This window comes from Hippoglossus hippoglossus, chromosome 17 (genome assembly GCF_009819705.1).
Source record: "Hippoglossus hippoglossus isolate fHipHip1 chromosome 17, fHipHip1.pri, whole genome shotgun sequence".
Lineage (NCBI taxonomy): Eukaryota > Metazoa > Chordata > Actinopteri > Pleuronectiformes > Pleuronectidae > Hippoglossus > Hippoglossus hippoglossus.
In genome coordinates this window covers 10,657,841-10,673,949 of record NC_047167.1, presented here as the reverse complement: position 1 = coordinate 10,673,949, position 16,109 = coordinate 10,657,841, and the positions used below count along the sequence as shown (strand labels likewise).

General features: G+C 42.1%; 1 protein-coding gene across 3 annotated transcripts; it reads right to left on the bottom strand.

The window, feature by feature from the left end:
• Positions 1-16: 16 nt before the first annotated feature.
• itga6b (integrin, alpha 6b) lies at positions 17-16,042 on the bottom strand. 3 transcript variants are annotated; one of them, XM_034612804.1, is made up of 26 exons: positions 15,792-16,042; positions 9,609-9,736; positions 9,437-9,516; positions 8,240-8,501; positions 7,885-8,016; positions 7,563-7,776; positions 7,280-7,473; positions 7,059-7,153; positions 6,603-6,730; positions 6,432-6,521; positions 5,842-5,903; positions 5,525-5,694; positions 5,285-5,425; positions 5,053-5,171; positions 4,412-4,562; positions 4,205-4,288; positions 4,039-4,118; positions 3,787-3,861; positions 3,600-3,702; positions 3,310-3,480; positions 2,919-3,017; positions 2,693-2,803; positions 2,321-2,419; positions 1,530-1,655; positions 1,235-1,318; positions 17-792 (listed from the first exon to the last, which is right to left on the bottom strand). In XM_034612804.1, the coding sequence occupies exons 1-25, from the start codon at positions 15,965-15,967 to the stop codon at positions 1,250-1,252; spliced, it is 3,159 nt and encodes a 1,052-aa protein (XP_034468695.1). In that variant the 5' UTR covers positions 15,968-16,042; the 3' UTR covers positions 17-792; positions 1,235-1,249. The 3 variants fall into 3 exon arrangements, with proteins under 3 accessions (XP_034468695.1, XP_034468697.1, XP_034468696.1); XM_034612806.1 differs by lacking the exons at positions 17-792; positions 1,235-1,318 and adding an exon at positions 1,988-2,000 and having other exon boundaries at positions 1,540-1,655; positions 2,337-2,419; XM_034612805.1 differs by lacking the exons at positions 17-792; positions 1,235-1,318 and adding an exon at positions 1,988-2,000 and having other exon boundaries at positions 1,547-1,655; positions 2,334-2,419.
• Positions 16,043-16,109: the final 67 nt, after the last annotated feature.

The following is a 16,109-nucleotide window of genomic DNA, read 5'->3' as shown; positions in this document are numbered from 1 at the left end:
AATAACACAGAACAAATGGATATGAAAAAAGGTTTTATTTTGCTCTCACCTCCTTCCTGTTATAGAGCCAGTAAGTTCTGCAGAGGGTTGGATGCAACTTTACAAACCGAGTATTTGACAACTGTGGATGAATTGTAGTTTTATAATGAACAACCTGAGGCAGCTTAAGCACAACATACAAAAAACTGATCCGACACCAAGAGGCTCTGTAGAGATGAGTTAAAAATTGCGTGAGGGGGATGCAATGTAGTTGACAGTCACCAGTGTAAGCATCGAATGACTCTTTGGCCAGAAGAGCACGTAACAAAGTACTCACAAAGAATAAATACACACAATTCTGCAAAACATTTTAAAAAAATGTACAAAAACTGTAGAAACGCTCCCACTGCAGGACCATCTCAAAAACTGCCACACTCCGTCCAGTGACTCATACAAACTATCTAAAGCAGAATGTTTGATCAAATATTTAGTTTTTAAAGTTTTTTTGTTTTTGTTTAAAAAAAAAAAGGATCTTTCTTTATTTACAGTCCGAGCTGTACAAAGACAGGGGAAAAAATCAGTGGAATCTGTATTTCAACTGTAAGCATCGGAGGATCCGCGTGATCTGAGTCAAAATGTCATTGGCTGTTAAGAATAATGTTTGCTGTCATGCCAGGTCGTCATCCATGGCTTCTTCTCCAGGTTCTCCCATTTACCATTTCCAGCATTTATGGCTCTCTCCTCCCGTTTGATCCGAACCGCGTTGTAACTGGGGACCTTGTCTTCATATTTGGCACGATTAAAAAAGCCGCACTGCAGGCAAGAGGGGAAAAAGTCAATGTTTTGTTTGAGAAAAGGCTATTTAAAAAAAAAAGAAAGCACAGAAGGCAAAAGAGGTTGGTGAGATATTTAAGATGCTGCAAAGGTTTAAGAGGTGCAGAACGCCGCCTGCACTCCTCTTAAAGAAGACATATTTTGTGATGCCCCTGGTTTTAAATGGAGAGAGAAAGAAACCTTCAGGAAGAGAGAAAATCAAATAGATGCAGAGCAGCCCCCAATTCCTCAGAACATCAGATCAGCCATCACCTCCCCTGGCCATGCAGGTAAACTGTAACGATCCACACATACAATACATAGCATTCCTGCCACAGTTAGGGTTGCCCACTTCCCAATACCAGAGTAGAAGTGCTTTTGTAGCAAAAAAAGGAGCAAGAAAAGACGTTTCACTCATTCATGGCAGGCCATGTTATTTTACCCTCTCTCTCTGTTTTTATGCATTTGACGTCAGTGTCTCTTTTTCTGGTGGCTCCTCTTTATTCTTTTTTCCAAAGACTCCACACTGAGGAGAGGAACATTGTTAGAAGTTGTGTGAAATTGCTGTGATGTATACTTATTGTTTTGTAAATTTTGCTTTACAGACTTGACTATTAGTAAAAAATCGTATACACATTGGACGTGAAGTTAAAATAATGAGAAAGTAGGTGTACTGTCAGTGTGTTCAGTAGCTTGAGGCAGTGGGTGTGTCCTGGTGCTGTATCCTTGAGTCTTACCTTCCAGAGGAGGAAAGCCAAGAGGCCCAGCAGCAGCAGGCCGAGGAGGATGGACAGCAATATGATCCACCATGGCACTGATCCATGTTGAGCTGCACGCATCTCTGGGAACACCGTCAGTTTCACCTGGGAAACAGTGTAGTGGCAGAGCGTCGCTGATTAAGATCACATTCTCATCAACGTTTCAAAACGTCTCTTTATTCTCTATACATCATCCACCAGCTGAAGTCTTTGTGTCCATGCACAACAATGACACCTGCACTTAAGACCTGTTGTATAAACCTGCATCTGATGCAGTAAATAATCACGTCCCCTTCTTGGTCCAGGACAGTCACATATTATAAAGCTAGAATTACTACCCTGCAGGTTGGATGCATCCGCCAACCAGTGCAGTTTCAGTCTACATACATTTTTAGTAGGTTAGGACCTTTGACCACTGAAATCACATCAGATAATCTTTGAGTCTAAGTGACCATTTGAACCAAATTTGAAAGGATTCTCTCAACGCGTTCTTGAGATAACACGTTCACAATGCAAAAAATACATTTGTGAGGTCATAGTGACCTTGATCTTTTGACGTCCTAATTCTAATCAGGTCTGGTGCCTGAGTGTTATATTCAGTTCATATGTAAGTTCAAGTGAATGTTTGTATAAATTCCCTCAAGGCGTTCTTGAGATATGGTCACAAGAATGGGATGGACGGATGGATGGACAAAAGTAAAACCTAAAGCCTTTGGCCACTGGCTGTCACCCACACAGAGGCACAATAACCTGTGTTTGTGTTTATTTACCTCAGCATTAGCATTTTGCAGAAATGTGTTCTTCTTTGTGCTGTCAATGTCCAGAGAGGCCGTCACTGTCACCTCCACATGATGTAACTTGGAATAATGCTGTACACAGAAAATAGGATCAAATTTAGATGGGAAGAATAAAAGAACAGAGTGAACTGAACATTGATCATCGCGTGTGTCTGTTGCAAACTTCATTCTGCTCTACTATGAACTGGTTATATTCACATTCAATTATTAAGATTCCTTTAACACAAATACTTCTATAATTATTAGAATTATATAAATATATATTCCCCACAGGACAGTGAACCTGATTGTCACAGTTTCATAGAGTTGTAACATAATAGGATATTTGAGTAAAAACACAGTTACCTTGATGAAGGTGCTGTTCCAAAGGCGAGAGTGGATAGTGATGAGTGCATTACTGTCCAGGCCCTGCAGGGGGCACCTTATGTTCACACAATCAGCCCCGCTGTCACAGGACTATCAACAAAGAAGGGAAGACAGTGTCACCACTGGACTCCTCTACTAGTGGCTGCAAATGCACATAAAATATATTATAAAACAAAAGAATAGAACTTTGTTGTGTGTGTGTTACCAGAGATATTGATTTCTTTTGTTCCAAACGGGAAATAACGCCTTCATCACTTCCCTGGGAGTTTTCTGCTGATCTTCTTCTCCTGTTGCTACTTGATTCCTTAAAGCAAATGTACATTCAACTGTTACTAACAAAAACACGTGATCCCTGCGTTGGAATTCAACGTCATGTCCTGCCTCCTGCATGCTTTACTCAGATGCCCCCCCTCGCCTGAATGTTTCAATGGCGTTTTCCTTTTGTTATGAACAAACCATCTCCTGCTGTGTTCTTCATATATGAAAGGCAAACTTTCATGTCAGGAAACAGTCTACTTCTTCCACCACATGCCAAGAAACATCACATATTCTCTCTCCGAGTGACCAACAAATAAGAATGTGATGCTCTCACTGACCAGTCTCAGACTGTTGATCTCCTCTTTAGGAGTGCACTCTAAATTCTCCACTCCTGTGGAGCTGATCCTCATCAGGTAGAGCAGCCTCTTGCCCGGCTCCACCTGCTTTGGCCACCTGATGTTGAGGGTGGCGCTGTCAATACCTGTCAAGCGTTTTCCCAAGTTGATTATCTGTAAAACAAGTCAAGAGCAAGTGTCCTGCCTCAGTAGATGAAAGATCAATTATCAACGTAAAGCACATGTCGAGTGCTTTAGAGGACAATTCTGATCAGGTGGATATCTTTGCTCACTCTGAACTGATGTTTGATGGCAGGGCCTGCGTCACTTTCAGTCTTCATGGCCGTCTCATCTTTGACCTTTCCTGTATAGTAGACCTGAGACGGCTGGATTTGTCTGGGAGGACAGAAATGCAATTAGGCATGAGACTGTGCATACTTGTGTGTTTTTTGTGTGTGTGCATGCGTGTGTCTGTTTTACCCTGAAAGCGACAGCTGCAACATGATGGCCACCTTTGCCTTTGCTTTGACAGATTCTATTTGCTGTTTGCTTGTGCTATTGGATCAAAGGTTACACACAGGTTACACACAGGCAACGCAAATGTCAACACATAATTAAATAAAGTGCATTAGTGCCTGAGTGTCTGGGGATAAATCACCTAACTACCCAAGAAGTGTAATCCATGTTATTCTGCCGTTTGTGCCGCAGGATTACAAGCTTACATATACTTACGTATTTAACTGAAGATCAATCTCCAGTTCAGTATTGTTGGTAGAGATGCGGGATGTACCCAAAGTAATGTAGATGGTCGTCTATATGCACAACAAAAACATATGCGATTTTGTGTTAACAATGTGTTAACAATGACAATTGTGCAAAGGAGGAAAACAGGACTCACCTGTGAGTCACGTTTGAAAGGGTTTCCAAGGTCACAATCCAAATTGGAACCCTCGTTATTGGCTCTGCAGGTGATTTGCGGATCCTGAAAGTGAGAACAGGTCCTAGTCAGTGTGTGTGTGTGTGTGTGTGTGTGTGTGTGTGTGTGTGTGTGTGTGTGTGTGTGTGTGTGTGTGTTTGTGAGATTGTCAGAGAAAGAGAGGCTCACCTTAACACGGTAAGCTGAGTAGGTCAGGGAGCGCGGGAAGGAGGCCACCAAACGTGCTTCATGTGCGTCATCTCCTTTGAGATTGGTCACGTTGACCTCCAAGGTGATGTCCTTCTGGTTGCTGAGCAAGATTAGGGGCACGCCGTTCTCCCTTTCAACACACATATACAACATACATGTATGAATCTTCACATAGTATGTATATGTATGTATTTCGATACCGCTGCCAGAAAAAAATACTTTTATCTTAACAAGAAGCAAAAAACAACGGCCGATTAAAGAAAAGCATTTTTATCTTTTAACTTGAAATTTAATAAAATATCTGTTGAAAGTTAACAGTTTAAAGTATATTTTACTTAAATATACAAATACAATTGGACAACAATTTCTGTCGGGGGAAAAGTACTTTAGCACGACACCTGCTGATGTGGTTTCGCAAACAGTTCGAGTTAAGTGTCTTGATAACTAGGCACATGCGGTAATGTTCATGTTGCCTGTAAGCAGGGCAACTACCAAAAGTACAAAACACAAAAATGAGGCACCAAAATCGGCGTTGTGATTCGGTCTGGTAGTTGTGATTTGGTCCGGTAGTTACTAGGAACCGGTGCCTATCGGTACCCAACCCAGGTGTGTGTGCCTACCCCTTTTTTAATGGAATGAAGGGGTCCTTGTCACTCGCCATGTTGCCGTATTGACATTGCACCTGCAGCTTGCTCTCGCAAACATTGTTACTGCCACAACCCTCCTTCAGAAAATTCACCTATAAACACATTAAAGGTAACACAGGGTCAGAGGGAACATCTGCCACAATAAAATGTCAACGATATCTATCAATAATTCAGTTCATACACACAGTGTCATGCGTACACCCACCTCTGATCGAGTTACCATCTCCTCTAGAGCGTCTAGAATGGGGGGCGGAAGATCTGAGCTCTGCCTGCGTTTACGTTTGGCGTTCTGGATGTCCACAGTCACTTCGATGGGGATCCCGTGCAGCTTGTCTCGAATTTTGTCCTGTGGGATGGCAGACAACACCACATGCAGCATTACTACCCACAATGCCACAGTACTCAGGAGTGAATGGATACTTTGGTGATTGGAGAGAGTGAGTACCTGAATGGCAAGCTGACGTTTAAAGCACTGTTTTGCTCCTTTGCTGTTCATGGTGATGGTCCCCTTGGATTCATACGGTTTGACAGAGTCGGAGATCTCGGCGAAGGTCGCCCTAGAACTGAGACCTCTGTTCCTGTGGTCAACGTCCGCCTGCAGAGTGTACACCACCGCTAGATGGAACAGAATAAGTGAGTTAGCTTGAGAGAGGAGTTCGAGCAATGAGCGATGGAAAAAGACAATTTTAAGTATTGTTTTTTCACTGAAACACTATAAAGATAAAATTGTGCTTTAATGAAGAAGAATGTGGCTCAGCTTACTCAGTTTGGGAGTGTAGCTCTCGGGCTTGGCAGTGTAAGTGAAGCAGACCTCAACTTCCAAGCTGGAAACACAGTGATTATCAATCAGGCACATCAGTACTAAAATACAGTTTCCACATTATTTTGTCCATAAATTTGCAGGGTCAGTCTACATACATTTTTATTCCAGACTCAAATGAGGTCATTGTGACTTTTGACCAATGAAATCCAATCCGTTTATCTTTGAGTCCAAGAGACAACTGGCCAAAAAAAGGTCATGTGAGCCCATCGTAACCTTTGACCACCCAAATCGAATCTGTTCATCCATGAGTGTATGTCAACATTTGTGCCAAATTGAAATGGATTCCCTGTAGGTGTTCTTGAGATATTGCATTCACAAGGCAAAACCTCACAGTGACCTTTGACCACCAAAATCTGATCAGTTCATCTTTGAGACACACTAAATGCTTGTCACATATTTAATGAAATTCCCTCTAGGTGTCTGGGAAAAAAAGATTGAGTTAAACAAATAATGGTTCCACTTTTTCACGATTAGACATTAAACATCACATTTAAAAGAATGAATATGTTAAAAAACAGCGTACACTTACCAAAAGCCACTGGCACAGTTCTTCTTGGTGAGGTCGATTTCCTTCGGTGTGAACTTGATTACTTTGTCGATGTTAATAACTGGCCGTGATCTGGGAGGACCAAAACTCAGTGAGCATCTCAGTGAACACTTTGAGCAACACACGACCAGATTAACACATCAGTTGACTCACTTGAACACAAAGACAGAGTCGGAGAGGGTTCCGACAGCCAGGTCGGGGTAGGAGTTCTCATCCAGGTCCATGTTGCCTGCCAAAGAGTAGCCAAACAGCCTTACACTTACAGCCTTGCCCGACAGCACCTACAGCAAGAGAAACACATATTCGTGTGTGAGAACAAAAGTACAAACCAATATTACCCTGGAAAGATTTTTTACCATAACTATTGTTGTATGAGGCTTTTAAGGTTTGATACAACGAGTACGATCATTAAGGCCACTCAAGAAAAAAAGTGAGATTTTGAGAATAAAGGCACAGGTTTTCCTTGCTGCTCATTTCGAAAAAAAATGTATTTATTCTCCTAATATTACAATTTTCTTCTCTGTTACAACTTAACTCTTGTAATACTACATTATTCTCAAAATCTAGAATTTCTTGGATACAAAAAAAGAGCGAAAATGCCTTACATACCTGAGCTTTTTTAGAGCTGAGTCCTGTAGCGGATCCAATGTAGATGTAAACGTTCCCTGACCCTTCATTGTCATAAGGAGCTCCCACTGCAAAATCTGTCACAAAGACACAACAGTACTTTTCAGTGTTGTTCTAAAGGTACAAGTATTTCACTCACACAGAAACGTCATGAAAGGCCTGCAGGCCAGTAGGATGCATATGTACAGGTGCTGCAGCCTCACCCTGGTAACCATCCTTATTGATGTCTCCCAGGTTTTCCACAGCGATGCCAAACATGGAGTCTTTAGGTCCGTCTATTCTGGTCGGTTTGACTCCGTTCCATCTTCCTGCTTCGTTGACGTAGACGTAAACGGCTCCACCAATTTCTCGATCCTTCTCGAAGTACTGAGGTGCTCCCACCACTATGTCCTGCCAGCTAATTCACAACAGCAATACATGTCTGTGAGGATACAGTGAAAATGGCAATTTCAAAGCCGCGTACACGTATCGCCCTCCGTCTCTCACCCGTCCCCGTTGAGATCCAGCACAGCCAGATCATAGCCGAAAGACGACGCAAGCCCCTCCCCTTTCAGGGTGTACTCTTCCAGCAAGATGTTGCTCGCGGCCGGGCCTGCCTTCAGCAGCACCACCGCCCCGCTGTGGTTCGCCCGAGGAGCTCCCGCCACCACTGTCAGCTGACGTTTCTTGGTCAAACTCATGCCCGAGTCCAGAGAAAATCCTTAAAGACAAAGGAACGCTTGCTTAAATAAAAGGAAAAACAGGTGCTTGAATATGCTTCTTTGTGAAAATACAACAACTGGAGCCTTGTGAGAATTGAGCGTTTTACCCAGGTAGCTGTTGACCGGGGCAGGGACCAGGTCGGGGTTCTTTTCTCTCTCGTCGCCCGCCTCAAATGGACCATCGTCATAGATGCCCTGTTCTACTAGGGTGTCATTTTTTTGTTCCAAGCGTACCACGCCTTAAAGAGAAGAGCAGAGACAACACAAAATAAGATAGGATGGATTTGATTTGGGATGGATTTTGACACACACACACACACACACACACACACACACACACACACACACACACACACACACACACACACACACACACACACACACACACACACACACACACACACACACACACACACACACACACACACACACACACACACACACACACACACACTGGACTACCTTTCCAGTTGTATGCTCCTGGAGCCCCAAAGATGAGGTAGTGGTACTCCTTGTCGAACGTGGCAGAGAGGCCCTGCTGGCAGGATCCAAAACTCTCGTGGCCTCTGGGCCGGCCCTCACAAAAGTGCCAGACACCTCCATCTTCCCTCGCTTGAGGATCGATTTCCAAGTTCTGACTCAGGACGTAGCAGCGACCAATAATGTCACGTGATTCGATGGCTGTATTCACATTGGTCCGGCGCTGGTAGCGATGGGCACAGGTCTACCAGGGAAACAGAGACACATAGTTTATATGATGTGATAAGATTAAGTTGTGGTGTTCAGTGGAACAAAAAAAGTTTGAGGTCTTAGAACAGATAGTGTCACTGAAAGAAGTAGAACTAACATATTTAAGGATAGGATAAATTAGTTTATGAGTTATTACAAAATGTAACAAACTTTTGCTGCCACTAGCATGTCAGACATTAGGAGTCTCTGCGTCTCTCTATTTTATATCATTGTAAATTGATCATTTTTGGTCAAAACAAGACATAAGGAGACATTTTCATGTCATGTTCTTTGTCCAAACAGATATAGAAATATTCCTATTCCTATAGGATTAAATATAAATGGCTATAGCTGATGTTCCTGATGTTCTTGGATATTGTTATGTACCTATTCAGACATTTCACAGGCTAATAAACAATCAACCAGTCCACAGCTGAGGCTTTAATGGTCGGTATCCGTTATCACATCCATTATTCAACAGATCTGTTTAAATCCAAGATAAACTTTAATGGCTGCAGCTTTTCATTAAATCAAACAATGTAAATGTTTATGCAACATTTTGTTGTAGAGTCAATTTAACTCTTAAATAACTTTTAAATAATAAAACTTTTGAATCAAGGGAACTCAATAATGATGTCCATAATATAACAGATGTGTGTTCATGAGTATTTTAGATAGATTTTTTGGAATAGTGTAAAAACCACAGTCACGTAAAACTACTAAACTACTTAGTAGACCTTTATCTGTATTTTTTTTTATTTTTATGTTTAATCCATATTTTACTTTTTAATCTCACTTTCTTATTTAATCTTGTGTCAACGGAGGACGAGCAAAGTTAAAAAAATTAATTTGTGGTGCCACGCCCATTTCTTGAATCTGTTGTTGTTGTTGTTGTTGTTCATGGTGCGATACAAAGACAAACAGCCATACCACAATCTTCCCTCCTGGCCCCTGACTGTTGACTGTCACTCCCATCCACTGGTTCTCTTTGCTCTCTTTGGTTAGATCCTCTTCAAATACAAAGAAGACACAGAGAAGATACTGTGAGTCAAATCATGGCAAGAAATAAACCGTCTCAAATCACCAAAACAGATCAACTCACCGTCATTATCAAAGTTAATTCTGATGCAGCCAGTTGAGCTGGAGCTCATGTCACAGCTGTACAGTCCTCCTGTCACTTTGGATTTTTGACCTTTTATGGCTTTCGCTCTCGGGGCGCCAACCAGCAGACTGCGAGACACACACACACACACACGAATCCATTAAGCCACACGCCATATGCAGCTCAATCGAATGCACATTGTAACACTCTTCTGTCATCTGGGATTCAGAACGAGGAGCGCTCTGGCATTTCTTCCTCTCGAACATTAGTATTATAATAAATTCCAGTCTACTGTGTGACACAGCACCATATTCACACACTCACAAACACACACATCCGCCGCCAAACTGATGTTCCGTGTCCTCATGGTCCAGCTGAGTCAAAGACCCCATTCAGACGCCTGCTGGGCCTGATTGAAGCAGGCTTTCTATCTCTTTCTATGTGCACACACACACACACACACACACACACACACACACACACACACACACACACACACACACACACACACACACACACACACACACACACACACACACACAGGCTGCCTTTGTGGACCAAGGACAAGGGCAAATGCCACACCCAAGCCTTGGTGATGGGCATTCAGTTCCCAGTGTTTCCTACAGAGTAAATCAAACAAGTCGAGGATATCATCCTTTAAAATTATGCTTTGTGGAGGTATACAGTGGAGAGTTGGCCTCTCACACACACACACACACACACACACACACACACACACACACACACACACACACACACACACACACACACACACACACACACACACACACCATCTGTGGGGGACTCCACATACACATACTGACTGTACAGTCACAGAAAAGAGCCGTGGCCACAATGCGATCAGCATGTTTTCACTGCAGACCTCCACAGTCAACACCGCAAAACACTGAGTGCACATGGGAGGAGGTTTCAAACTATAGAGATGACTTTTTGCGACAGCGTAAATCAACATGAACACTGACTTCAGCAGGCAGGATGGGGATTAGCAGAGGACAATAAATCTGTTCATGTGACATACAAAAAATATGACTTTAACGGAGTTATCCGCAGAATTCTGCTGAGATGAGATGAATTTATTTGTGTTTTGCAGGAAACAGAGAGAAAATGTGATGTAACTTTCTTTACTTTTTCTACAATACACTGCAGTAAAAGAAGTCATCACAATAGAAGCACATTCCTGCTGCGTGATGGACAAATATACACTGTTTATCCTGCTTTAACCACTGGACTGGTTTTGGCCTGGTTTCAAAAACCAGAACACCATCATTCTCCTGTTTTTTTTACAAGGGGAGGGAAAGACACTTGACACTTATAATCTGAACTCTACGTGCACGCACAACATGTTTTCACACCAGGAGAAACTGTTAGGGCATGTGCTTGTCTGTCAATCAGATGAGTCCGTTTCTAATAAGTCAACACCTCGAACAAAGGATTTCTGACAAACAGTGAATGCCGGAGGGGCACATCTCCACTTCAGGGACACATGAAGTTTGGGGAATAGAAGGAAAGAGCTCTGACAAAAGGGATCACTCAAGCCCCAGGGGGTCCGTGAAATATCGATCCATTAGAATCATCATGATCTATGGGTGTTCTGTGTTGACATGGGGACAATATAGTTGAATACATGTCAAATACCTTTGTAAGACTTTACACTTGTTTTGCTCCTACATAACTAAGTAAAAGTGTCAAAAAAGAAGTAGGCTGTGTCAAATTATAAGGGATTTACATGAGGGGGTCCCTGGAACATTCTATCTTGTAGCTTGGATGAGAAATAAATAGAGAGCGTCCGTCCGAGTGTGTCTGCTGCATTAACAGAGGATGATAATGCATGGGGCCTACTTGTACTGGTCATCAAGGCCAAACAGCCCCCTTGTGAAACCACATTTCAATTCACCACATCTGGATTTCTAGTTGGATCTGGACCAAATTGCACACACTCTGATTATTACCCATGAATATTTCCTTTTTATCAACAAAAATGAAAACACCCTATCTTGAAAGACCCTGATCTGGACACACCAACATTTGATGGGTTCTTTCCTGACCTAAACCGTATCCTTCCACCAAGTTTCATGGTAATCTGTGCACTAGTTTTTGCATAATCCTGCTAGTTAACAAAAAAATACATAACCTCCTTGGGGAAGGTGATAATGTGACGGTGAAATAATGCATTATATTAAAATTGTATTTATCATTGAAACAGCAGAAACTTACAGAAGCTGCTTACGTATTATTACATATCACATTTAATAATTTATTATTATTTAACTCGTAATAAGACCTATTTAAGAATCTTATTTGGCAGCTTAGCCCGGTGGACAAGCTTCTTCTTTAATACTGTACTCACCATTGCTATTATTGTTTCTGACACCACAGACATGATGTGTCAGTGTCCCTGTGATAAGGTTGACCTGTTGCTCCACTGACAGTGACTCAGCTGTTCATCTAATTATTCACCACCAGGGGAGGAAGCCCCGACACACAGGCTTAGTCTACAGGAAGGACTAAGACAAACAGGGAGAGAGTGTGTGTTTGTATGTTTGGGTGTGTGTGCAATGACACACACATAGTGGCGGTGGCACTCGCTCACACTGGCAGGCTCCCCCAGCTCCCAGGGACCATAACAGAGGAATCCCACTGAGAGAGGTGTGTTTTTTTAGCCCATTGCTTAGCTCCAGCCGGTAGCACCCTATCAACTTCCAACTCCAAATGGGTTGCAGATCCCGAGGTTCATGCCATGTGTTACCTCTCTCTCCATCAGTCTGCCAGGCTGATTGAATAATTTTGAGTGCCCAGATGTAAAACTGATTTATGTGCCTCTCAGCATTCTTTCAGCCTTCACCTGTTTTTTCATCTTCAGCTCCTTCTCACTCTTTCTCTCTTTGATGCTGGATAACCTCAACTAACCTGAAGCTCTACACAGAGTCTGTACGGACCATATTTAATCACACAGATGGAGCATTTCTTCTGCATTCTATCATTTCTGTAATCTAGATACAGCATGACATTGGCATTAGTTTTCTAACATGCAGACATGTCTTTGTATTCTTTACTGTTCTTACCACACACACACACACACACACACACACACACACACACACACACACACACACACACACACACACACACACACACACTGTCTCCCAATCGGTCCAAGCTCTTTAACTTCTCTGAACTCTCACCCGGTTACCTCACATTTTGCACTTTTTGATTTTATTATAGACAGCTCCATCTGGCAACTATGACAGACTGTGGAATGCTACACACACACACACACACACACACACACACACACACACACACACACACACACACACACACACACACACACACACACACACACACACACACACACACACACACACACACACACACACACACACACACACACATGCATATACATGATCCCATCAGCTCCTGCCCTCTCCTGCAGGTACATGTACCCCTCCTACCTGTAGGGCAAAGAAGACGGCTGAAGATTTTTTTCAATACTTTTGAATAAAAGTTGGCATACATGGCTGGAGAGGGATAGTGACTCACGCACACCCAGCAGAGCAAAGACACACAAACACTAGCACTTACATCAATACAGAATTTTATCTATCTATCTATCTATCTATCTATCTATCTATCTATCTATCTATCTATCTATCTATCTATCTATCTATCTATATTTCTATTTCTGCCTCAGGTTGGGAATATATTAAGCAGCACAGTGAGCTCTCTGACACTCTTCCAAATAACTGACAACCGGGCAACGCCTCACTGCTCAGCCACAGCATGCATCAGCACCATTAAAACACACAAAATGGGCACACACACACACACACACACACACACACACACACACACACACACACACACACACACACACACACACACACACACACACACACACACACACACACACACAAATACGGGCAGCACATGAACGCATGTGCATACACACCAATGCGTACTCCACAGTGAGAGCACATTCCTCTTGTTATGGCAGTAACTTGCAAAACCAACATGGCTCCCTGCTAAGACATGCACACACACATTCAAATAATAATGTTTATATTATAATATAATATATAAATATAATAATGTAACGCACACATTATCCATTTCTATACTGATTAAATATAATATTGCCAAAACTCGTTTAAATATGTGGAATTGCAATCTGGAATATTTTTGTATTTGATAAACAGCTCTGTGTGATCATACAACTCACAATAAAAACAATTAGAGCAGCAAATTTCATTAGCAATTAAACTATTGATTAGTTTCTCCATTAACAGATTAACTAAATAGTTTGATCAATAAAACGCTATGAAATAGTGGCAAATGCCCATCACAATACCTCAATGCCACAGCTGCAATAATAAAATACCTATATTTCTTTGTTGATCACACAACACCTGGAAAACAGCATAAATTAACATTTGAAAAGCTGGGACTGGCAAATGAGTCAATGAGCAAATGAGTCAATGTTTCACATCCAAATAGCAAAAGCGTTTCTGTTGATCTACAAATCGAAGTCAATCTACTTTATCTGTACTGGCATTTGTCATCACAACATCCAGGAGTGTTGTGTTTTCTCAGATTTAACTTTACAACCTGAAGAAGGGCGACTTCATGGTTGCCACGTGCTGATCACCATGTGTCTTTCATTTAGTCTAAAACCAGGACACAAACTGCCACTGTGTGTGTAAATGTGTTGTAGCAGGAGAACAAAGTGTGAATAAACGTTAAAAACAGTGTGACGAAATACTGGGGGATGGTTAATGACTCTGAGCCGTCATAGTCCAGAATATCTTGCTGTGGGCAAACACACCGTCTGTGACCTCTAGCTGCTAGTTAGACAAATACTGTTCAAACAGCTACTTGGTTTCACCTCATCCACTTGACTAATTACGAGACAGAAAACCTGTGTCTCGATATATTTTGAGTAAAAATGTTGGTTAATAGCAGCACAACTAACTGATCATTACCAGGAGGAAGCCATTTGTCCTGTTGGTACTGTAAGATCATTTAAATTACATAATCTAAGAAATAACATTCTGCGCTTTTCTATGGACAGTGGTGAAATATAGTACATTTACTCAAGTACTGCACTTAATTACATATTTGAGGTGTTTGTACGTGACCTGAGTCTTTGATTTCCTACTACCACTACTAAAGATAGATATTTTACCTTTTACTCTGATACGTACTGTACTTAATTCAATCATGATTTTACATATGGAATATATGAAGAACTTGTAGCACATATCAAATTGTCCAACCCAGCTTTAGGACACAGAAAGCAGTTGAACTCCTTCTCTACCATCTATAAGATTTAAAATCCAGATTACACACTAAGGCATCTGCGTTTGCTTTGTCAACCTTTGATATCCTTAGTGCATTTGATAGTGTTGTATTTACATTGGTAATATTTGTAAATGTATGACTTTTTACAGGGTACTTTTAAAGTACCGGCATACTTCCTCCACCAGTGATTATGGAGTCACAGAACTATCTGTACATGCAAACACACACCTATTTCTGGCTGGTTGATTTGGCAGCTTCCCAGTTGAAAGAATGTGGGTCCTTTGATCTCAGGTCAGTTAATATTGATGCTTTTTCAAACCAGTGACCACTTGATGGCACCGGGCCTTTATGCAGCAGGACAAGTCCCTGTGAATCAGTGCCCATAAAAATGCCAACAATGATTCAGGGAGGTGTTTTGGACACAAATGCCACGACTGGATCTCACTTATAAACACTTCGGAGAAAAAGGAGACATTGTGCTCCTGTGGGAAAAAAAACGCTATTGTGATGGTCCAATAAAAATCACAAATAAGTAACCTGGGAGGAAAGAGTTGAAATATATTAACAAGGTTAAGTCCTATGACTGAACTCAAAGCTGGTTTTGTGAGAATAACAGTTTCTGCTTTCACCTGTGACACACCTGGACCCTTTTTTCTTGCGCTCTTGCTTCTAAAAAGTGTTTAAGTTGATTATTCTCCTCATGTTGCAGCTCTAACAGCCCATAACAAACTTTTACAGTCATCTACCCGCTGTGACATTTTAATTACACGCTCACTGAAGTTATTTTAAAGACATTAGAGGCGTGTCTCCCAGGCTTGGGAAGACGCACAAGCAGACAAATGGTCTGAATTCCTGGTGTCTTACAATCTCTTATCCTGCGGTTTGAGCTGCTGGTGCAGGGCCATGGAGAAGCCGAACAGGCTGCCCCGATCCCCGTTCTTCCGCTGGACGTTGTCGGTGTCCAGGTTGAAAGCCCACAGTCGCCCGCATCCCACGAGGAGGACGGGCAGCCACAGTCCACAGGTGATCCTGCCCACCATGACGCACAGGTAAAAGAAATATAAACTCCGCTGGAAGTGGTGAAAGGTGAGTCCTTACAGGAGGAGGTGCAGAGTGCGACTGAGCTTTCCACAGAGTTCAGTGTGGTCCACTCCACTTATACCCGCCCCTTCCACACACACA

Excerpts from the sequence above, each read along its gene's own strand:
- itga6b (XM_034612804.1), bottom strand. The coding sequence starts at position 15,967 with ATGGTGGGCAGGATCACCTGTGGACTGTGGCTGCCCGTCCTCCTCGTG. Across the intron at positions 5,426-5,524 it reads AACGTCAGCTTGCCATTCAG|GACAAAATTCGAGACAAGCT; the intron begins GTACTCACTCTC and ends GCCATCCCACAG. Across the intron at positions 3,703-3,786 it reads TTGCAGCTGTCGCTTTCAGG|ACAAATCCAGCCGTCTCAGG; the intron begins GTAAAACAGACA and ends CTGTCCTCCCAG.